At 43.0% G+C, this 23,323-nt stretch overlaps 1 protein-coding gene across 4 annotated transcripts in view; it reads right to left on the reverse strand.

The window, feature by feature from the left end:
* opa1 (OPA1 mitochondrial dynamin like GTPase) overlaps window positions 1-23,323 on the reverse strand; it is a 67,085-nt gene that overhangs the window by 25,052 nt on the left and 18,710 nt on the right. For all 4 annotated transcript variants that reach the window (XM_080743244.1, XM_080743242.1, XM_080743243.1 and 1 more), the window contains 15 exons: window positions 22,992-23,091; window positions 21,448-21,578; window positions 19,145-19,217; window positions 17,562-17,634; window positions 17,167-17,282; window positions 13,020-13,084; window positions 12,721-12,797; window positions 9,477-9,642; window positions 8,790-8,942; window positions 7,223-7,331; window positions 6,340-6,419; window positions 5,584-5,724; window positions 3,227-3,343; window positions 2,816-2,909; window positions 1,013-1,123 (listed from right to left, as the gene is read on the reverse strand). In XM_080743244.1, coding sequence (XP_080599370.1) covers window positions 1,013-1,123; window positions 2,816-2,909; window positions 3,227-3,343; window positions 5,584-5,724; window positions 6,340-6,419; window positions 7,223-7,331; window positions 8,790-8,942; window positions 9,477-9,642; window positions 12,721-12,797; window positions 13,020-13,084; window positions 17,167-17,282; window positions 17,562-17,634; window positions 19,145-19,217; window positions 21,448-21,578; window positions 22,992-23,091 — 1,606 coding nt within the window. The remainder of the gene's footprint in view (window positions 1-1,012; window positions 1,124-2,815; window positions 2,910-3,226; window positions 3,344-5,583; window positions 5,725-6,339; window positions 6,420-7,222; window positions 7,332-8,789; window positions 8,943-9,476; window positions 9,643-12,720; window positions 12,798-13,019; window positions 13,085-17,166; window positions 17,283-17,561; window positions 17,635-19,144; window positions 19,218-21,447; window positions 21,579-22,991; window positions 23,092-23,323) is intronic.

The raw sequence follows: 23,323 nt of genomic DNA on the forward strand, positions 1-23,323 counted from the left end.
AGTCATAAAGCCATTTTTGATGGATCTGGAGTCATAACGCCAAGATATCTTATGGGACATCGTGTAATATGATGTCTGATGCACATCATGACCTAAAAAGATATCTTATGGCGTTATGGGACATTGTGTAATAATATGATGTGGACATTGTGTCATAACAAGATATCTTTATTTATTTTTTTATCCTGAAATCAAAACACTTTTATATCAGCCCTACTAATAGTATCTACTACGCACTGACTAAACTTACAGTAGATGGCTAATGGATGTCAAAATATGTGAAGGAAAAGGGAAACACTACCACAAAACTAACACCTGTTATTATACCTCCTTGATCTTCTTCAAGAACACACAAGTAGGAGCTAATCAGAAGAAAACTATCATCTCAGAGTAGCAGTAGAGAAAAGTAACTCAAGCCAATTTCAAAGGAGATGCACTGGTACACTGGAATACCACACTGGTCAACACTAATCATCTAATCGTCTTTTTCATAAACACTGATGCCATCTACTGGCAGTTTCTATGTACTTCCTATGGCAATGAGCTGCTCAGAGAATCAGAATGTGTGTGTGAGAGTAGCCTCGTTCCCAGCCTTTTCTCATCTGCGAGGAGAAAAGCCTGGTCACAAGTCACAACCCATACGACCTATGTTGTATGTAGTACTTCCCTAAACTATGTTTTTTAGACCAATCAATCATATCACTTGTTTCATGCGCAGAAAATGTAATCAGATTTATAGAGCCAGATGTACTTCCACCAAATCGTAGTACTTAAAGAGTAGGTGTGAGTGTGTGTAGGCGGTCCTAGAAGTTCAAGAATGCTTGTGCCTGGAAGGCTAGATGGTCAATCCCTACTGAAGCCAATATACAGTAGTAAAGTGTATGAACTCTGACCTCTGCAGTCACTTTGCATGACATCATCTGCTAAACACTATGAATAAATATCTGCATGTGTTACATCTGTAATGTATAGAGAAATTTGAACAGTAAATGTTGGTAAGTGCATAACTCACTGAGGTCCTCGGCCAGTTGTACTCTGCGGCCAGTGATGAGGTGCGTCTTCTTCTCTAGGTCTTCTCCAAAGTCCTCCAACACCTCCTTCACGTTCTTCTCTAGACGACGCACTGCAAGAACCAACACAGATACCTCAATATGCAATTCAACATCAATGCAATGGAACTTTCTATTGGGCTTTGGGCAGGCCACTAAAAGTCGCTATTTGTGGTTAAGCTCTCAAGAGAGATGTGTTGGCTCCCACAATTTTATAATCTGTCAGTATTTCAGAAGCTCTGAAAATGAGTAGAACGTCGAAGTAGAATGTCGCCTCCCCCATCTCCGTTTCACCTTTGCAGTCAAGCTCATCTAGCTAGCAGCTCGGCAGAGAGAGACATTCAAAAACACATAAAAGTATAAATATTTCTCTGTGAACACCACATCATGCTTGGTCGAATACTATTTCGATCTGAAGAGCAGATGACCTGTTTTAGACCAGCTTCTTGTTCTCAACTTTTATGGGGTGAAATTACAGATTATCTGTAACTTTTGAACAATGTGGAAGAGTTATCTGGCTTGAGTCTTGTTAAAGACTTGCTTAAAGACAGAAATGTGTAATATCTAAATGATAGTTCACTCTGATATCCTGCCTCCACATGCACATCCTCAATGTGTCAAGGTAAAGCTAACAGCATGCTGGTTTTGTATTGCACATGTATCTGAATGGATCCGTTACATGGCTGTTCAGTTTGATCCATTTCCCTAGAAACAGGTTTTACATTTCAGCAATTATCCTTATAAAGTTCAACGACTTACAGCAGAACAAGCGCAGCTATATAATAAACTGCAGCAATTTATATTTAGTGGTTTGTAATGCTGTAGTAATAATAAATAAAGGCGCTCGCTGGCACAGGGAGAGGGGGCTGTTGAACAGCCAGTAGGATGGAGGCGATATGTCCTCTCAGTGCGAAAAGATGTGACACTGCTGGCCCTGAATCAGTCTTAAGGTGTCTCCACACCAAACAGCCTACAGGAGACTACTTCTGACTGTACACAGACTGCAAAGAACTGCAAAGAACTGCAAAAAACTAAGCACTTTTATTTTTTCAGACGACGCCGACTGTAGTTACTGTATGGCAGTGGTGCCAGGTCTGCTCGTTATAAGCAACGTTGATCCTGTTTTCCTATAATGTTGCTAGTTGTGGGGTGCTTTTGTTTGGGCTTGTTTCTGAAGTGTAGTTGCTTATTTGGCCTTGCTTTCAACATTATTTTATAAAATAACTAATGTAATAGAGCTCAGAGGTGAAACTGGTCGCTGCTTTTGGGCTTATTTTCATAGACCTGGTCGCTTATTTCACTCACAGAATCTGGCAACCATACCCGGAGGCACTGTGTGTTCTCCGTGCAGAGGAGAAGAAAAAAAAAAAAGAACAACACGGGGAGCTGCTGCACTATTTACTAGCTTTGCTTTGGATCAGATTGGAATAGGAACTGAGAGTTGAGAATATGGTATTTAGTAAAAAATATGCGACGGGAAAATGTCTCTGGCTTATTTTGGCTTGGTTTTGCAACAGTAGCAAACTATTCTACAACTCCCTCAATCTTACCGACGGCCAGGGGCGACTGAACAAAACTGAGCAAGTCCAGTTTTCCAGTTTTCTGTCGATAACGTTCCCGACCCGCTGCCGAAAACCTGACGATGAGCTCCCGTTCGGCAACCGACGCTATCCGCCGCCTTCCGCCGCCGATTCGCGGCCGAATCGGTTTGGTTAAAAGTGCCCTTTAGAGAACATTTAGTCCAACAGTCTCTTCTACATCCATACCTTCCGTGTTGGTGAGCTGCTGTCGAAGTGTGTTGGCTGTTATTAGCAGCATCCTCTGAATCCTCCAGAACAGGACCACATCGTTACACTCCAACTGAAACACACACACACACACACACACACACACACACACACACACACACACACACACACACACACACACACACACACACACACACACACACACACACACACACACACACACACACACACACACACACACACACACACACACCGTTTAAACACCAGCTGCAATGGCTTTTCATTGTTGCAATGTTCTCCGACGGAAACACAATTAAATCATTAATCGCAATCATTTGAGTGACAATTAATCGTCAAGTAAAATGTCATAAGCATGGCAGAATCAGATGATTGAAGCTCCAGCCAGCCAGCCAGTCAGTCCCTCCTCACCTCTGAGTCGACAAAGTGCCTCTGGTAGTAGTAGAAGCCTCTCTTACAGAGGTTACAGTGGGTCAGGGCCTTCTGGAGGAAGTGGCGACGGTACAGCTGGTGCCACGTGTCCTTGATCTGAACACACAGGGAGTCAAAAAGACAAGCTTTGGCAGATAGAAGATAATCCATTATGAACTGGCTTTGGTCTACATGATGGATGTATCGCAGTCTATTAACCCATTTAGGCCTGAACACATTATGACGCAATATTTTATGCTTTAAATATTAAAAAATAGCAGATATACAAGCTTACAGCGCGGCACCGAGTGCCGCGCTGCGAGCTTGTAGATCTGCTATTTTTGAAAAATCTTGAAAATTAGAATTTTGACCCGATTCTATAAGTGTCTTTTGAATCCTTCTAAGATTTTTGGAAAAAACCTATGTTTCTATGTCAGCAATCTGGCCAGCCATCGTCAAAGAAAAGGTCCTTTTCACTTAACTGGAGCTCAGTTAGTCTGTTCTTGAGAGACTACTGTGTCAGTGGTTCTCAAACTTTTTCATGTGAAGGACCCCCAAAATGATATTTATTTGGCCACGGACCCCCATTTCAAAATATCTAGTTCCAATTTGAGTTACAAACGTTCGCTTTGAAAATACATATATTCAAAGATTTGCACACATTTTCACGACTTTTTCAAAAATAGCAGATCTACAAGCTCGCAGCGCGGCACTCGGTGCCGCGCTGTGAGCTTGTATATCTGCTATTTTTCACTGGTTAAAGCATTCAATAATTCTAGGCCTCATCGATTCCCGGAAGGACATTCAGATGTCATAGCAGCAACAGCAGCAAGGTTGAAACGCAGGTAAAGAAGAATAAATATATTGGTGACTAGAGCATTCCTATTAACAAGAGCATCTTCTAAGTATTTATCAAAGTATTTAAAAACTAGAAAGATGACGAGTGAGAACACAATGTGTTGTGTCCATCAATCAGAACCATATACAGGCCCACAGGGCGTCACTTTGTGCCATGCTGTGAGCTTGTTTGTACATCTGTTATTTTCAAGTGTAAATACTTTTATCTTTTTTCAAAACACAAACTTTATCTTCTGGGGGTCCCTGGCAGTGGCACAAAACAGTTTCAGATGGGGGGGGGGGGATACATATCATTTTGGGGGTCTTTTGCACGAAAATGTTTAAGAACTACTGATTTAGAAGGCATTTGTAGAATCGTCCTACAGGTCTCAACACATTTCGTGCCAAGAACGGAGATCTCTGAATGCATGCAAAGATAACCCGGAAACGAAAAGCACTTCTCCATCCGGTTCAACTCTTCTTCTGCAGAAAAAAAATCACACCCGTGTGAAGTGGAGCTGTGTGTGTGTGTGTGTGTGTGTGTGTGTGTGTGTGTGGATCATGTGTGTGTGTGTGTGTGTGGATCATGTGTACCGATTTTTGTGACATTTGAAGAAAATATGTTGGAAAAGGGGCAAAAAGTGTGTTTTGGAGAAAATTCAAGATGGCGGAAAATCTATCATGGCGCAAATGGGCGTGGCCTATATGGGATGCGTCATGACCCAAGGAATCCAGGGAAAAAATATTTTTAATTTTCCGACCTACGGTTCAAGAGTTACGGGCCAAAACGTAAAGTGGGGTGTTATGGCGCCACCATGCGGCCAAATGACACAATTATTTTTTATTTAATCCTTGAAACCATTATGAACCTCCTCTCCAAGTCTTGAAACTCTAGCCCCTATGGTTTGCCAGAGACAAATAATTGAATGTGAGTTTTTGCGATTCCCATTATAAGTCAATGGGGAAAATTAATTCACTAATAAATTAATATCAATTAAACTATTGAACCTTTCTCTTAGCAAGTTACTAGCCCACGATTCCCGAGTAAGCCGGTCGATTTGACATATGGCGCGAGTGTGTGGTGGCAAAACTGTGGGACTAGTAGCGTGCCGAAGTTTAGGAAGTTCAGGCTACATACAGACACACAGACAGACACACAGACAGACAGACAGACCCACACGGCCACGTATAGGGAGCCTGTGCTTCACACAGCTCCAAAAATAAGCTTTCCTCTGGTTCTAGGTTTCCACAGCGCCCATAGTCAATTCACACACGCTGTTTAGTGGATACTGGGCGGAGAAGATACAACAAGATGATTTCTCCCTGTCTTTCCATTCCACCACATTGAGGATCGTGGATCGTGTCCACACAGAGTACACGCATGGACACGCGCGCGATCGCCCTCGGAAAATACGGTAAAAACACGGATACCGCTGGAGGAAGCTACTGAATTAATTAATTAATACCTGGCACGAAATGGGTTAATGGGTTACGCGTGCAAGTGTTCCAGTGAGTCTCACCAGGACAGGGTCCACGTCCACCCCGCGTCCCTCCAGGTTCTTCCGGACGGTGGTGACCTCATCGTTGGCCAGGTAGGCCGTGTGGTCCTCGTTGAGCTTCAGCAGACGCTCCAGCTCATTTTTGGTTTCGTTGCGGACATGCTGTAAAGGGTTCAGGGAGAGGCCAGGGAGAAGGGTCTTGGTCAGAATGTATTGAGGATATTAGTGCCTTGAGATGCAGCATCTCATTTTAGAGGAGGACCTACACACGCAGGGAAGTAAAAGTAAAACAATACATACAATACAAATACACAACACACACAAGTACAGATACAGAACTGTTAGCTTGCTCACCCGCACGCATTCTGCTCAGAACCAATGTATATACACTCTACAGCACAGGTCTTCAACAGGGGGTCCTCAGAGTTACTACAGGGGGGGGGGGGGGGGTCACTAAATATTCTGAGGAGAACTTAAGCCAAAAATAGACAATCTACAAGTTCACAACACCTCACAGATTGGCTATTTTCGGTGTATTTTTGGTGTAGAGTTTACGTTGTTGACGCTGACGGTTTAAGTGATATCAGTGTTTGAAAATACACATTAACATGAATCCAACATACACTGATGACAGTGCTGTTAAACAAGTCTATGAAGCTATATATGAACACAATTTTATAAAATATGTAGTGGGGGGGGGGACCCGCTTCATCTCTCCCTCAGCTAGGGGGGGTGAAAAATGTTGAAGACCCCTTATCTACAGCCTTGAGCTCTGACCTGTTCAGATGTTCGGTTTGTCCAGCTCATCCACCTCTGCTTCCAGTCTGGACCCACCATGTCACTGATCACTGATTCAGCTAGGAGCCAAGGAGAGAAAGAGAGAGAGAGAGAGAGAGAGAGAGAGAGAGAGAGAGAGAGAGAGAGAGAGAGAGAGAGAGGGAGATGAGAAAAGCACAGACACAGGTATGTCAATTTACATTACTTTGGTGCCAGCCAGTGCTGTGTTAAGCCTAATATATTCTCTAGTACAACAGAGTTGCTTGCCAAAAAGAGCAGATCTACAAGTTGACAACTGGTCATGATGCATCAACTGGATAAACGGGAAGGGGGGATCGGTCATTCTACACATTTTTTATTTTGCATTTCAACGCAATCATATACACAGTGTAAAAAAAAAAGCAGGTCAGCCCCACGGATAGTAATCAATAAAACTGATTCTGAATACAGAGGCAGCCATTGTAGAAGTCATCCTAGCACCTTCATGCTTTTGTATCTATTGTGCAATAGTAACACATATTTTGGAAGTGAAGCAAATTTACCCCCCAAAAAACTTCTATTGTTGTGTATTATTTATTATTTATTATGTATTTATTATGTATTATTTATTTATGTTAACTGTTTCATTGTGTGTTTTTGTTAATGTATAACTTTTGATTTTGTGTGGAAAAAAAGAGAAAAAAAGAGCATGCATTGTTGCATTTATATCTCTGACTTAATGCAATTTGCTTGAATAAAAACATTTGAAACAAAAAAACTTCTATTGAGGCTAAAGCAGCATAAAGTATGACTTCTACAAACGGCTAAACCTGTAGGTTAGGAGACAATTAATACGGTCAAGATGAGTGTGTAACTGTGTACGAATCCATCCTGGCTAACATACTGTCTTTAAGGCGTGACTGCAGTGTTTCATCCATGAACTGGATGGCAGCGTCCCACTGGGGTTTGTCCGTAATGGAGCGATCCTCCAGGGCATTGTGCTGGATCACCCTCTGAGACACACACACACACACACGCACACAGTAAAAAAAAAAACAATAAGGACCTGAAGTTTGTATTTTGTAATGAGTGACTATTATTTGCTTTTCTCTCTTATGAACTGAGTTTACAATATAAAAAACACATTAAAACCGTCTGCCAACATAATTGCCATCTCTAACTGTTAATAAAGCAACGTGTCAAGTCTTTACCTCGTCTAGCCTAACGGAAATGAGAAACGTCTCTAGTGCTCTGAACGGTTCCATCCTAATTCAGCCAGACATTTCCTGCCCTTTCCACACTGTGTCACAATTTACAATTACAATTTAGGCATTTAGCAGACGCTTTTAATCCAAAGTGATTTACAATAAGCAGGTAATATATCAATATAATAAGCAAGATAATGTGTCAGTACATCAACAACAATATAACAATGCATAGGAATATCAATCTAGAAAAACATTAACATATAGACCACGCACTTAATCAGTAAAAAACATTTCTAAAACCTAAAAAATGCTATCTAGCTTCATATATGTTCATTGAGGGAAGGGGAGTGTTACAGTAGTGCTATGGGTTTAGGTGGCGACTGAAGAAGTGAGTCTTCAGTCCACGGCGGAAGCTAGGGAGTGAGTGTGTAGTTCTAAGTGCGACAGGGAGTTTATTCCACAGTTTGGGGGCCAGGAGGGCAAACTGTCTAGGTCGGACGAGTGGATCTTTGTCCTGGGGTTTTTAGCGAGGGTTCTGTCAGCATCCCTGTGTTGGCTGATCTGAGTTAACGGGTGGGGTTGCAGGGGTTGATCAGGATTTGGAGGTATGGAGGAGCCGTACCTTTGGCTGCTTTGAAGGCTTTGCCACAATTGTATCATGCTCTTTGCTATGTTAGCATACTTTCAACAGGTTTTCAAAAATAGCAGATCTGCAAGCTCACAATGCATCACATTGTGATAGGCTTTGAGCTTGTAGATCGGCTAATTTGTTTGTTCCTCATCTGACTAATATATACTGTATAGGGCTTCCTCTCTCTCTTTCTCTACACTGGGTAGAGTGGGTACGGCAATGGCTTCCACCAGGCTGTGCTTCAGTGTGGATGTGAGGACTGGTGTGTTTACCAGGCTGTGTTGGCTGATCTGAGTTAACGGGTGGGGTTGCAGGGGTTGATCAGGATTTGGAGGTATGGAGGAGCCGTACCTTTGGCTGCTTTGAAGGCTTTGCCACAATTGTATCATGCTCTTTGCTATGTTAGCATACTTTCAACAGGTTTTCAAAAATAGCAGATCTGCAAGCTCACAATGCATCACATTGTGATAGGCTTTGAGCTTGTAGATCGGCTAATTTGTTTGTTCCTCATCTGACTAATATATACTGTATAGGGCTTCCTCTCTCTCTTTCTCTACACTGGGTAGAGTGGGTACGGCAATGGCTTCCACCAGGCTGTGCTTCAGTGTGGATGTGAGGACTGGTGTGTTTACCAGGCTGTCCATGGCCCTCTCATTCCACTGATGTCTCTTGATGCTCTCGTCCTTCACAGCTTCTTTCAGCTTGTCGAAGATGTCGTCCTGGTCTTTGCCTTTGTACTCCGCCATGAAGCGTGCAAACTCCTCCTGCAGTGTCTCCCAGGCGACCTGGTGGAGAATGGTGAGCCACAAGGAATAGTGATCGCCCCAGTTTGGAGTTGTGATTTGATTGGTTTAATAAAGGGGTCTTCAACAGGGGGCCCGGGACCCCTAGGGGGTGCTCCGAGTTACTACAGGGGGTCCTCCAAATCTTTGTGTGGTAGAAACTTTTTATATGAACTGCTTGAACCCTAGCGTCCATATTCGGAGAACTTTAGCCAAAAATGGCAGATCTACCAGCTCACAACGCTCGGCTATTTTTGGCAGAGGTTTGGTGTAGAGGGGCAGACTAAGTACAGAGTGAAAGGTCCGGTTGATTAAGTATTGACAGTTCACGTGGTTAAATATCTGAAAACACAAATTGACATGAGTCCAAAATACACTGATGATCGTGCTGTCAAACAATGAAACTATATGGAATCTATGAACAGGTTGTGGGGGTCGCTGCTTCATCTCTCTCTCTCAACTAAGTGGTCCTTGGCCTGAAAACGTTGAAGACCCCTGGTTTAATACTTAAGCCAGACAGACAAGTTACTGTACTACCTCCAGGGCTTTGTGAGGCAGCTGCTTATCCGTCCACTGTTTGAGCTTGATGTCCACAGTGGTGTTGAAGGTACCAGAGTTCATGGTCTGTGCGGCGGGAAGGTAGATGTTCTCGATCACGTGAGTGGACACGCGCTCCCACAGCTTCTTCTGCAAGATGGCCTCCCTGGGGAGAGATGGGGAGGACAAAGGTCAGGTGACATTGAATGAAGGATGAGGACGGAGAGAGTTCTTCCAAAGGTTTATGAAAAATAAATGTTACGTTCAAAGTAAGTCAATCAATGTGACTATATCCAACCACAACACTAGGGCTGTCACAATGATGACATTTTACATGACAATTAATTGTCACTCAAATAATTGCGATTAACGATTTAATTGTGTTTTTGTCGTTGACAATTACAATTCTGTTTGGCTTTTAGACTTTGAAGTTGCACATGGCAGATAAGACACATAACCTAAATATAAAAAGAAATGACTGACATATTTGATAACTTCATACTTAACCCATTTAGGCCTAACCTATAGTAAGGCCCAAATCAGAAATTGGCCTACAAAAACAAATATGTTGATACATACTGTACATGTACTGTAACCGAGTTTAGAAACTCTAGGCTTGCTAAGGGAAGGAGCGCTCGTTTTCAGTTATTGTCCACGACATTGCAAGCGGCGCGAAGGCCAGCGGACCTTGGTCCTGCTCTTCGCCCCCGAGCGCCGCGCGGCCGGCGGAGCGCCGCGCGAGTTACGAAGCTGTGGTGAATGCAATCGTTCTATTTATGCCCAGGCCGTAAGGCCTGGGCAAGCGCATGATAAACGCAATAATAATTGGGTTTTGGTGCACCTCGCGCGGTCCAAGTGACTACAACGGAGCGCTCCCAACCTCCGGTTCAGCCAATCACAAGCTTCAAAAATGAGTGCGGGGCGTGGTTTCCCTTAGCAAGCCTAGAGTTTCTAAACTCGCGTACTGTAAGCCCCTCCCATACACTAAAATGTGTACCCGGCCTGAATGGGTTAAAAAAGAACATTGATAGTGGAAATAGCCAAACATTGATAGTGGAAATAGCCGATTTACAAGCTCACAACACGTCGCGATGTGACGCGTTGTGAGCTTGTAGATCGTCTATTTCCACTAGAAAATGTTTGGAAATATATGAACATTTTCAATATGGAAACGATTATGACGATTATGTCAAAATAATTGCGATTACTGTATGTCAAATAATTGCGATTAGACGATTATGTCAAATAATTGGGACAGGCCTACATAACACCTTCTAAGAAGTGCACTATAACTAGTGATGACACATTCCAATCACACCAGCTTGAACAGCAGGAAACTAGGAAGTGAGGTTTTTGGGTACAATCTCTTGGATATATTTTGTTGTTGGTATTTATTCTTCTTATTTTCTTTTTTGACCTGCTCTCTAACAAGCAAACAGGTGAAAGTGCGTCCAGAGAGACGCTTCCAGCTGTCTGCATTCTTTCTTTCCCACTAAGTGATCCTGAGGGGGCAGGAGAACAATGAGGAGAACAGGCGAGCGTGGGCCATTGGATCGCTCTCTGCTATCGAGTTGCCTTCAGTCCCGTACGGCGAGATTGCACTTGACTGTATACTTTCCAATACACTCCCCGGCATGAGGCCGTTATCCTGGAGCTAACAGCATCCCCCGCCTGCCGTCTTGACCGCAGAGAGGCCCATGTGACAATGGGACAAAACCATCACCGGCCCCCTTCGGGACCGGAGAGCTGTTAAGCGTCCTTTGCTCATTTATCATAAACGCACGCTCATATTTCATCCAGCTCGTCCTCTTCCTTTTGTTCGGGGGCTGGCGCTCCTTTGCTATCGATGGCTGCTAACTATGATAGCGCTGGCCGGGCCGGCTAACAGGGCCACCCCCTGTCCCATCTCTGTGAGCCATTCATCAGTGCATTGATCCAGCAGACCTGATGGCACACACACTGGGGACGGCCACAACACCGCGCATTCATCTCATTTAGATCCCTCCCACAGGGGGTTGGGGCTCATACCTATACTCATGCACATGTGTGAGTATAGTTGTGTGTGTGTATGTAGGAAAGACAGAGTCTTACAATATTTCAACCTCCACCAATTAATAGTAGGTATGGCTCCAGAGCAGTTATGTGACGTTAAGCTGTTCCGTCTTAATCATTGACTTTTAATACAAACACTGTTTTATGTATTTGCCATGACTTGCCATGACATTTTTTTTCAATGATCGTTGAAACATCGTTGGACATGAATTGTTAGCTGCGTGTCCCACATCTCTGAAGCATTATTATTCCAAAAGGAAGTATTAAACTCACTATAGATGCCTTTGGGAAATGCATGATATTTCACCCCAAAACAAACATCTACAGTACTGCAGAATCGCCATTTCGTCTTGCCGTCCGTGGAGGTCTGAGTATGCATTACGCCAGATGTATACATTTAAATTACAACCACTAACACCTCCACTTCAAAACAATGTATCAGCCCTGCCCGGCATGCTCGGTAATCTGTGGATGTGTGTGTGCTCAGCTGAGAGCAAGGTTGAACTCAGAGAGCAGAGTCATTCTATGCCATCATATGACAAGAGTATAAATTAGGCATAAGAATAGTAAGACAGGAGACATTTTCATGAACAGACTACTTTGGAAAACACCTGTGTTCAGTGACTTGGCAATAGCAAAAAATTAAACTCAAAAGGAGGAGAGAAGCCTTCTTAGACATTTCTTGTTGGTAGTGGAAGCTCAATGGCAGTGTTACAGTGTGTGTGAGAGGGAAAGGAGGCGTGATGCATGCAAGTGTCTGAGAGAGAGATAATCTACATTACTAAAAACCATGTCCTCTAAAAAGGGTAGGGGTTGGTTTTGAAACCAAATCCAGAAGAAGACCTTTGTGGTCAAACTCATACATTTATACTGCATTGTGCCCACAAGTTGTGTGGCATCTTCTTTTACCCTAAAGCTTTCAAATACAGCAAAAACAGCAGATCTAAAAGCTGACAACACGTGCCCCCTGAGCGACCACCAGAGCAGCCATCAGCTGGATGAAACCGAGACCGAATTTCCCCAGCTGGATTGACACCCGTACAGAGAGGCAATGAAATAAACATCGTAATGAGCCTTACATCCAAGATCAGCGTCATTATAGGAGTAAGGGTCAATAACCACAGAGTCCAGATAATAAATGTAACACGACAAGACACCTAAAAAAGAACAAGAGATTGAAGACAGAATTTACCAGTGTTTTGGAGTCACTTGACTCAAACTAATGACCTCATCCAGGATTTCATTTTTGGCTTTTTCGAAGAGTTCATTCTGAAAGATAAAAAGGCACTTTTAGTCCCATTACAGCCATGCAGTGGACATCAATGTGTGTTATGTGTGAGACATATAGGTGTATTAACCCTAGGCTAACGCTGGCATGCAGCAATTCACCAGTTGCTGCACCAGATTGCAGGCTATATGTTTACTTCATATTTGAGGTTTGTGTTCAGCAATGGTTGTTGTGTGTGGTTTTCATTTGCAGGTGTTTCTCACCCTGTCCAGCTCTCGCAGACGGGGATAGTTGTTCTTCCATTCCGTCTCCAGGTTGAAGCGGGACGCTGAGGGAAGGGCGAGACAGTCATTTGCAATGAAGGCACAGTTTCATCTGATAAATGTGAATATAGAAACTTGAGTGCAGGCTCCATCAAATCTACAGTCAGACATGTTGGTAGCACATGTATTGAATGATGACAGTGTTGTTGATCATTATTAATCATAAATATCTAATAAAGAAATCAAACATATAATTTTGCGAATGTCTGAGTGTCTGTCTGTCTGTCTGTCTGAAACAGCGTTTCTCCTCAGTGGCTGGAGCAATTGATCTGAAATCGCATCACCATTAGCATATGAACACACCTGACATAACTGTGAAGCCTATTTGTCACTTTCACAAATCGTATGCTGTATATTAGCATTTTTATGGTGTATCTACTATCTATTCTGCATCTAGCATGAGGCATATCTATTCTGCATCTAGCTTGAGGCAACATGTTTAACCAGCTCTGTGTGTGTGTGTGTGTGTGTGTGTGTGTGTGTGTGTGTGTGTGTGTGTGTGTGTGTGTGTGTGTGTGTGTGCGTGCAGGCAGGCGGCTGTGTGTGCAGGCGGGTGGGCGGGCGGGCGGGCGGGGGGGGACACACAGTATCTCTGTAGCCATTAAACGAAACGGGTATTTCTTACATTGATGCTCCAACATATTATCATGCAAGCACCAGTTAATGTTACTTTCCATCCCTCATATACTGTGTGCACAGTGCACATGATCCCATAACCCACACACTGCACATCATTTCGGAGCTCATATCTTTGAACGGGTAAGGGCTAGTATTAATAATGTTTTAAAACAAATCAGCGTCTACTCTGGACCTGGTTGCCACCAGTTGCTCGTAAATCCACCACCAAGTTTGTGTGTAAAGTCCTCACTACATTAGTAAGAACTAGTTGGTATTAGTACTTTGAGGGGTTAATGAATGCCAACTAAAACCACTTGAATCCTAGCGTTCCTATTCTGGAGCAAACATTTGGTACAAATAGCATATCTACTGCCATCTGAACAGAGGAAGAGGAGGGAGGAACGCTTTGGAAACCAGAGAAATGGAGTGATGCATTTACAAAAGGTTTAACCACATGAGCCCTAGCGAACCCCCTTTTCTGGGCATGACATAATAGGTGAACACTCTGCAAATTTTCACAAATTATACGAACTCACACATGTCGCATTGCAACGTGCACATGTTGTTGTGAGCTTGTAGATCAGTTATTTTCAGTGATGAGATTTGGAGCAAAAAATGAGCGGAGGAGTATAGATCCCTAGGGGACTCCGGTATAGGGTTTAAGTGGTTAATAACCAGACAGGAACACTTTCCCACATCTGGTTGTGGCCAGGTGGAGATTTCAGCCTATTATTATATCCTGATGAAACGCATCATCTGTGCGTTTCTATTGCTTTTTACCTTTGATGCTACGCTTCACCAAACTAATGCACCATAATGATCAGGCACCGAGTGCATAGAGACAGGGCCTGCTTTGTCTTATGCTGGTTTGATATAAAGGCAGCTTTCAAACTGCTAATGACGCCCATCTTTTAATAAGAGTGGGTGAGGACATCAAACACGCGCACGGGCTCGCACACGCACACGCACACACGCACACACACACACACACACACACACACACACACACACACACACACACACACACACACACACACACACACACACACAGTCCCTGAGAAGGAGGGGATGGCGCCGATCACACAATCATAATCAATAGCCAGCATTTAGCAGTCATACATGTAGTAAAGAACACACAGATACACTCACATGCACCTTATCCAAATTACATGCACACACGCACACAACATAGACACAAGTGTCTGTCTCGTGCGCACGGACACACACACGCACGCACGGGCGCACGCATGCACACACACACGCACACGCACACACACAGAGCTAGAGGGCCTACTGTCCCCTTCCACATTGGAGTTTAGGCTAATTGCTGGGTTACAGGGCCACATTGGCGCCAGACTGAGACTGGGGGCCGATGCAGTTTTCTTTTTTTTCTTTTTTTGACAGGCAGTGGATCGATGCGCTGCACAATTGACCATAGGGACCAGTAAGTCACTCTGGCCATAAATCTCCTCTAGCGTTTGCCAGAGCCTGGTGGCTGTCAAGGCTAATTGTCGTTTGGGAGGCAGGGTGGAAACGAGAGGGGAGAAGTGTGGCAGGGTGGACTGACTTTAGGTCTGGGAGACACAGACACGGTTCAGTGGGTAGGATCGGATGTACCACCAATACTATAACTATACTGCCAGCGTTAGAGGTTCCACTCACTTTGTAGTTCATGGTTAACTTAGAGCACAGCACCACAACGTCTAGGATTAGAGATTCTATCCTGTCTACATATAGATTTTTAAAAACTGACATTTAGACATCATTAACCACCCCTAGAAATTAAGGCCACTTAACATTTTTTTCAAAAATGTCAAAATCTCCCCAAACTATTTGATCTGCTATTTTTGCTTTGTATGATTAATGATTGCGACCGTCAGGTCGCAGTTACTATCAAAATCTCCACCGGCTGTCAGTCAGTCTGTTTGTTTGTCTTTCTGTCAGTCACACGTCACACTTTTGCCCTTCTCATAACTCCGCCACCGTTGCCCCGATCCATGCCAAAAGTTTGCTCACACTCTCTTGGCCCCCACCATGCGCCACCATGAGGCCAATTCTTGCAAAACACATTTTTGGACACTGCTCCAACAGATTTTGCCCCAAAATCACGCAAAGCAGTACACAGTATCTCTACAGTCAAGTCATCAAAATGCATCTGTCCCATCTAGCGCCACCATCTGGACGATTTTTGAAAAACACATTTTGGACACTGCTCCAACAGATTTTGCCCCTAAAATCACGCAAAGCGGTGCACACTATCTCTATTCTCTACAGTCATGTCATCAACATGGATCTGTCCCATTTCCCATATTCCCTCCTGATTGGCTACGATTGCCTTCCAAAGTTTGTGTATGCGTATGTTAGAAGTTGTAAACCAGAGCATTGAACTTCTTGCTCGGCAGAAAAATGACTTTATCTCGGAATGTATCTCTAGATCGCGACGATTGTCAGGAAAAGCTTTTTTTCACCGGGCCGTATTTAAGCGGCAGACGATCGCGGTAACAATGTTTCTCCTCTGGGTGAAAGACGACAAGTAACGGGGACATGAGAAAGTGCGTGAACTTACACAACGTGGACACAAGTGGCTTCCGTGGGTCTTCAAAATAAGGTAAAATCTATGAAAATCGCTGGCTGTGGTTACTGACCTGAATAAATAAATACCTGGTGGTGATTGTTTTAACTCATTTAGTGCCCATGAAATTAACGGATTATAAAGTCCACGATGCCAGTCTCAGGTTGGCATTACCCCCGTTATCAGAAGTCCACAGCGCAAACACTTCCGGTCTGACGTCATCGCGTCCTGCGCCGGAACCGATCCTTGTCCACGTGGAGTTGTGTAATGGCGGACCGGAGCTTTTATACATGTGTAACATAAGCGAGCATCTGCCTCCATCTTCGCTTCTAAAGTGTAGTTTTGAGATAATGGACATTAAAGATGAGATCGGCCGTCCACCTCAATGTTATGGGATGGACTATTTTGTGTTCGTGGAGCCGTGATGATGCGAAATCAGCGACGAATTTCGTCTCCGGACCTCCGGCCATTGTACTCGGTAATGTATCCGCCGTTACAGTAATATATTACTTTTCACGAGTATACTCGGGATTGGCACTCCGGGTACTCGAGTACTTTTCACGAGTCTTCGTGGGATTGGCACTATATGAGTTAAGTATATTTTGATGCCAATACTTTTGTACTTTTACTCAAATGAATGTTGAATTACAGACTTTTATTTGTAACATAGTATTTCTACGTTCGATACTTTTACTTAAGTGAAAAATTGTAGTACTTAGTCTGCCACTGTTAATTCGCCCACATACCGTGTTAACACCAGACACCACGGCAACCCTACTTCCGACATATGCCCAGACAGCCTCCTGGATCACTGAAGCCAGGTCTTATATCATATTATATGACAGGGCACTATCTGAGTAAAGATGTCACAGACTGAATGGAGGCGCGGGGTGGTACCTTTGAAGGCATCAGCCTGCTGTTCCACAGACTCTCTGACCATCTTCCAGAAGCAGTCAGACACAGCCAGACTCAGATTCTTAGTGGTCACCTGATGGGGCTTCAACATGCCATCCCTGGTAATAGAGCAATACAAAGTGAATAAGTAATTGTACTGAATTATACTAATACTACTACATTTACCTAATAAAAAATGTAATGAATTTGTATGTTTTTTTTTTTCTACTACAACTATTATTATATCTTGAGAATATAAAAGGTGTGTTTACAAATGAAAACTGGAATAAATGAGTAGAAACAGAACAAATATTTGTTGCAAATGTTTTACTTTACAATCCAAACATGAAAAAGGACAGGCCGGTTAAGCTGGAAATGAAATGGACCTTCAAATGTACCTCAATAGCCTCGAGTTCTGGAAGAAGTCCTCCTCATAGTCTTTAATGGAGTCTATGCTCTCCCCACTGCTACCTGCACAAGAGAAGACCAACAACACTGGTAACGTCACACCTGATTATGCATCTGCAAGCTGACAACACGTCGCATTGTCATGTGTTGTGAGCAACTAGGTCTAAATCAGGCTTAGAAACAGGAAATGAAACATGTCGTCCCTGTCGAGTCGTGGAAACCTCATGTCCAAAACTCTTACTTTCCAGTATTAAAATAAAGACAACTGCAGATTCACAAGCTCATAACGCGGCGTGAAGCGAGGCGTATTGAGCTTGTAGATCTGTTACTTCTGCTGCTTTTGTGTGACAGTGTAGTACAGGGGTCTTCAAAGTTTTCAGGCCAAGGACCCCTTAGTTGAGAGAGAGATGAAGCAGAGACCCAGACAACCTATTCATAGATTCCATGTACTTTCATCGTTTGACAGCACAATTATCAGTGTTGGATTCATGTCAATTTGTGTTTTCAGATATTTAACCACGTGAACAGTCAATACTTAATAAACTTGATGTTTCACTCTATACTTAGTATGCACTCTTTCCCCAATACACCAAAGCTCTTTGCCAATAATAGCAGATCTATAAGCTCTCGCGCGTTTCGAGGCGTTGTGAGCTTGTAGATCTGCTATTTTAGTTTAAAGTTCTCCGAATACGGACGCTAGGGTTCAAGTGGTTAACTCATTTAATGCCACCCTTTCACCACTAGAGGGGGCCAAGTGTGCCACAGACAATCCCATAGAGATATGCTGGTATATGCAGAAGCCCTGCAGCCATGACTTGCCTAAACACTTTCCTTTGTGCATGTACAGGAAGAGGATGAAGTTAGCTTGAAGTTAGCTATTGGCTACCAAGCATTTTAAAAGCCTTATTTTCGTCAACTTAGCCATGATTAAACCTTGCACACCTCATGCATGGGAAAAAAACAGAGAAGAATGAGCTCTAAAAAATCCAATGCAATCCTGGATTGCATTGTTGTGGGTTTGTGCAGTTTGTTCACAGCTTTCAAACAAAAAAATCCGATTGGAAATCCGTTCAGGCATTCTTGAGATAATAGCCATTATGTTTTACACTGTTGTGAGCTTGGAGGTCTGCTACCTGAGTTGTATGGGGGTTGTATGGGGGTTAAACATGCAAAATCGCGATTGAAATCATGTTCACTAGTTTTGATGGGGTCCAAAAAAAAAAAATCAAAAAAAAATTTTCAAAAATTTCTTTTTTTTTTTTAATCACGTGTATACACGTGATTGGCACTGTGGGATGCGCTAATATATCACGTGTATACACGTGATTGGCACAGAATGAGTTAATATAAAAAAGGACAACAAAAAAAAGATTTCTATCACACAAAGATTTGGAGGACCCCCTGTAGTAACTCTGAGGACCCCCTAGGGGTCCCGGACCCCCTGTTGAAGACCCCTGAAGTAGGGCATTCATTTACAAAAAAACACAAAAAGTGAAAATACGGAGATAAGAGGTTTCGGCCCAACAAGAACAACATGCAGTTGAAATAATTCAGGTCAGCAGTGTTTTCTTACCTTTCCCAGTAACCACTGCAAAGTAACCCAGGGCCTTCATGGGGAAGAGCTTGCCTTCAACTATCTGCTGGATCTGGAAGAGAGGAGAATGATCTCAATGTTAAATGTATTGTTGTTGTACTTGGAACATTCCTCCTCTGTTCATTTTCTGAAGTCGTTGGTTTAATTGCTCTAAATAAAAAAAGCTATTGGGATAGTTCACGTTTAATTTGTACAACTTATGGTAATTTTTTCCTATTCTTGTTTTCATTAGTAGGCTGAAACCAATGGAAATCAAGCTCTAAAGTTTAGCTCAGTGTTGTCTGGGCAGAATTAAGAAAGAGCTGAGCTCCCTCTTGTGGTGGAAAGACATATTGCACCCCGAGCAACCACAGGAGCAACAAAAAGGAATCACTTATACTGTGAGTGAAATAAAGAAAATTCCCAGAGGAAACAGGTATGTTTGAAAACCAATATATCTCCCCCAAGTATCAGTTTATTTGACATTTTATTTTTACTACTATGGCCTTACACTGACATGCTTGTGAGTGACTTATAATGCATGACACAGAAGCAGGGGGGTTCATTACAATACAGGACAGTCTTCCTCATTACTGGTCATGATATCAAATGGTTTATCCAACAGCAAAATTCAAGAAATATCTCTGTATTATAGTATGTCTGTCTGTCTGACTGTCTGTCTGCGAACCATTCATCTGATTGACTTCAGAATTGGCAGGTGTATTGCTGATGACTAGGGCTGTCGTCGACTCAGGATTTATGAAGTCGATTCGAGTCGCAGGGGTTAATCCGACGCGTCGACGAATCGTTTTATAGTCTACTTTGTGTTAAAAAAAAAAAAAAGTGTTGCTTTAAACCACGTCAACATAATACAATAATACATTAAGATGAATTGAATACACAGTGTTTTCGGTGATATCGGTGCGCGAGCACAAATGTTATCTGCATAGTAGTGTACCATAGTTAGAACACACCGTTAAAACAAATAAAACATCTCCGCTGTTTCAACTCTGCCCCGTCTCTCGGCAGCGTGCAGTGTATAGATGAGACATTCGCGAACGATTCCGCTCTCTTGAACGGCTCTTTTAAATGAACGATGGGATCCAGTCCGCAGTCGCGGGACACAGAGCACTGACAGAGTAATGAGTCAGTGTCGAGAACGGATTCATTTCAGAAACGGATCATAAACAGCGGGAGGCACAGCTCCCGCTAGAGCCAGCAGTGTGGACATGTCATGGACGCAAACACAGCGAAACACAATCATTCATCATGGATTACAACACTGGAACAATTCAGAAGCACTTTAATTAGAAAATGTAACTTGTAGCCTACACTTGTGTATGTTAATTTGACTTTAGAAGATTGTTTACTTCGTGGACGTGCGTTTGTGCTGTGGCAGGTTATTTAATATGGGATTTTGACAGTGTGCTTCCTCCTCTTTAACGGAACACCGTCCCGGCTCCGAATGTTTTAACGAAGCGGCGGTTCTGAACCGTTCTGGCCGTTCCGTCTCACTTTCACCCCTACGCTGGTGCGAGACAATAAATAACTGTCTGTTCGCCAATTGCTACTTCTCATTGGAAGTAGTCTACATGACACCAGTCCAGCAGTGCACCGCAGTAGTAGGCTAACTGGTGATATAAAAAAATATATATTTTCGCCTCGACTCAAACAATTGGCGTCGATTCCCGGGGCTTAAAACGACGCGTCGATTCGTCGATTTTTAGAGGACAGGCCTACTGATGACCCAAGGGAGTGAAGTGTCAAATGATAAAGACCGGATCAGATGAATGATTCTTCACTAGGGCTGTCACGATATGACATTTTACATGACGATTAATTGTCACTCAATTGCGATTAACGATTTAATTGTGTGTTTGTCGTTGATAATTACATTTCTGTTTGGCTTTTATCTGCACATGGCAGATATGACACTTAACCTAAATACACAAAGAATTTACTGACATATTTACTACTTGAAAAAGAACATTGATAGTGGAAATAGCCGATCTACAAGCTCACAACGCGTCGCGATGCGACGCGTTGTGAGCTTGTAGATCCGCTATTTCCACTATTTCTGAAAATGTATGAACATTTTTCAACATTCACGATTATGACGATTATGACAAAATAATTGTGATTATGTCAAATAATTGCGATTAGACGATTATGTAATAATTGTGACAGCCCTATTCTTCACAACGCTGTAAGCAGCCACTTCCAGAGGCCAAGCAGTCTGCCTGCTCAGAATGGGCTCACGCTCTGCACGGGCACTAAACGTGTTAACACTGTGTTCTTCTTACTCTGTTGGGACTGGCCATGTTCTTCTCAGCCAGGTCCACTTTGGTCAGGACAAAGATGGTCCTCTTTCCCTGAGGGTCCATCTGGCTCACCAGGTCTGTCACAATGCTGCGCTCCGCATCCACACTGCCGTCTGCACCGAGCAAGAAGAGGGAGGAAGGGCTTGAAAAGCAGAGAAACTGACTTGTGGTCATCATGAACCATAAAGCACTTTGTCTGTGAGAATGAACCCTAAGCCTAGCGTGCCTTTTCCGGGCAGATCATAATAAGTCAAAATGTGGTGAAAATAGCAGATCTAAAAGCTCACAGCGTATCGCAACACGTTTGCTTGTAGATCAGCTGTTTATGGCAAAGAGAGTTGGTGTTAAAAGGAGTATGAATCCTTGAATTCATGGACATTTTTTGTTTGTGTCGCATTCCTACCTACGTCCTACGCCTATAATTTGATGAAGGTTTATTGGTCAGTAGGAGACTCTTTGAGTCCTACATTAGGGATCCTACACATTTTTACCAATGAATTTCCGAAACATTTGCAGAATATTTAACTCAAAAGGACTATACAATCATTCAGCGCAATAATGAGTCTCTTACTCCTATGTGCAATGCCCAAAGACAGGCAGTGTAACAAAAATAAAGCGTGAACGCCGGGAACGGACCGTGGCGTGCATGCGGATCGTGCACGATTGACACGCACGCGCCCACGTCAAAAGGTAAGAAAATCGTGGCAGGGAACCCTCAAAGTCGATTTATGGTGGAAGTAAATGAGTTAACAAAATCAGTAACCAAAAACAATGCTTAATTTCAAAAGAATTTCCAGGAATTTCATGACCGTGGGAACCCTGCTGCATGCGCATACCAATACAATTATTGGCTTAGGAATGTGACAAAAACTAAAACAATCTCCAGAAGGCTTCATGGGGTGTGTAACTGATAGAAACTCAGTAATTCTTTGGGTGAACTACTCTATTAACCCATTTAGGCCTAGAATTGTTGAATGCTTTTTAACCAGTGAAAAATAGCAGATATACAAGCTCACAGCGCGGCACCGAGTGCCGCGCTGCGAGCTTGTAGATCTGCTATTTTTGAAAAAGTCATGAAAATGTGTGCAAATCTTTGAATATCATGTATTTTCAAAGCGAACGTTTGTAACTCAAATTTTGCTTCTGGGTGGTCCCTGGAACTAGATATTTTGAGATGGGGGTCCGTGGCCAAATACATATCATTTTGGGGGTCCTTCACATGAAAAGATTTGAGTACCACTGACATAGTAGTCTCTCAAGAACAGACTAACTGAGCTCCAGTTAAGTGAAAAGGACCTTTTCTTTGACGATGGCTGGCCAGATTGTTGACATACAAACATCGTTTTTTCAAAAAATCTTAGAAGGATTCAAAAGACACTCATGTAATCGGGTCAAAAATCGCATTTTCACGATTTTTCAAAAATAGCAGATCTACAAGCTTGTATATCTGCTATTTTTCAATAGTTAAAGCATAAAATATTGTGTCATAATGTGTTCAGGCCTAAATGGGGTTAATGATGGCTCACCCTGTATGCAGAGGATGATGGCGTTGGGGTTCTGCATGTAGGCCTTGCTGATGCTGAAGATGGTTTCCTTGGTGTCTGCTGCCATGCCCGAAGTCACCGTCTGCACAACGGACATAGTCATTCAACATTGCTAATTTTGACAGTGTGTGTGTGTGTCTGCACATACTGTACTTGTGTTAATACTCTGTGAAGACAAGTGAGTGTTTTGAAAGAAGTCACATTAAAAAGCTTTGACTTTTGGTTTGATGTTTACATTTCGTCACTATACGGGACAGGTAGGGTTTATGGTTTAAATTAGGGTAAGGTTAAACATAGGGGTGGGACATTACAAG

This window comes from Nannobrachium achirus (assembly GCF_963921795.1).
Source record: "Nannobrachium achirus genome assembly, chromosome: 1".
Lineage (NCBI taxonomy): Eukaryota > Metazoa > Chordata > Actinopteri > Myctophiformes > Myctophidae > Nannobrachium > Nannobrachium achirus.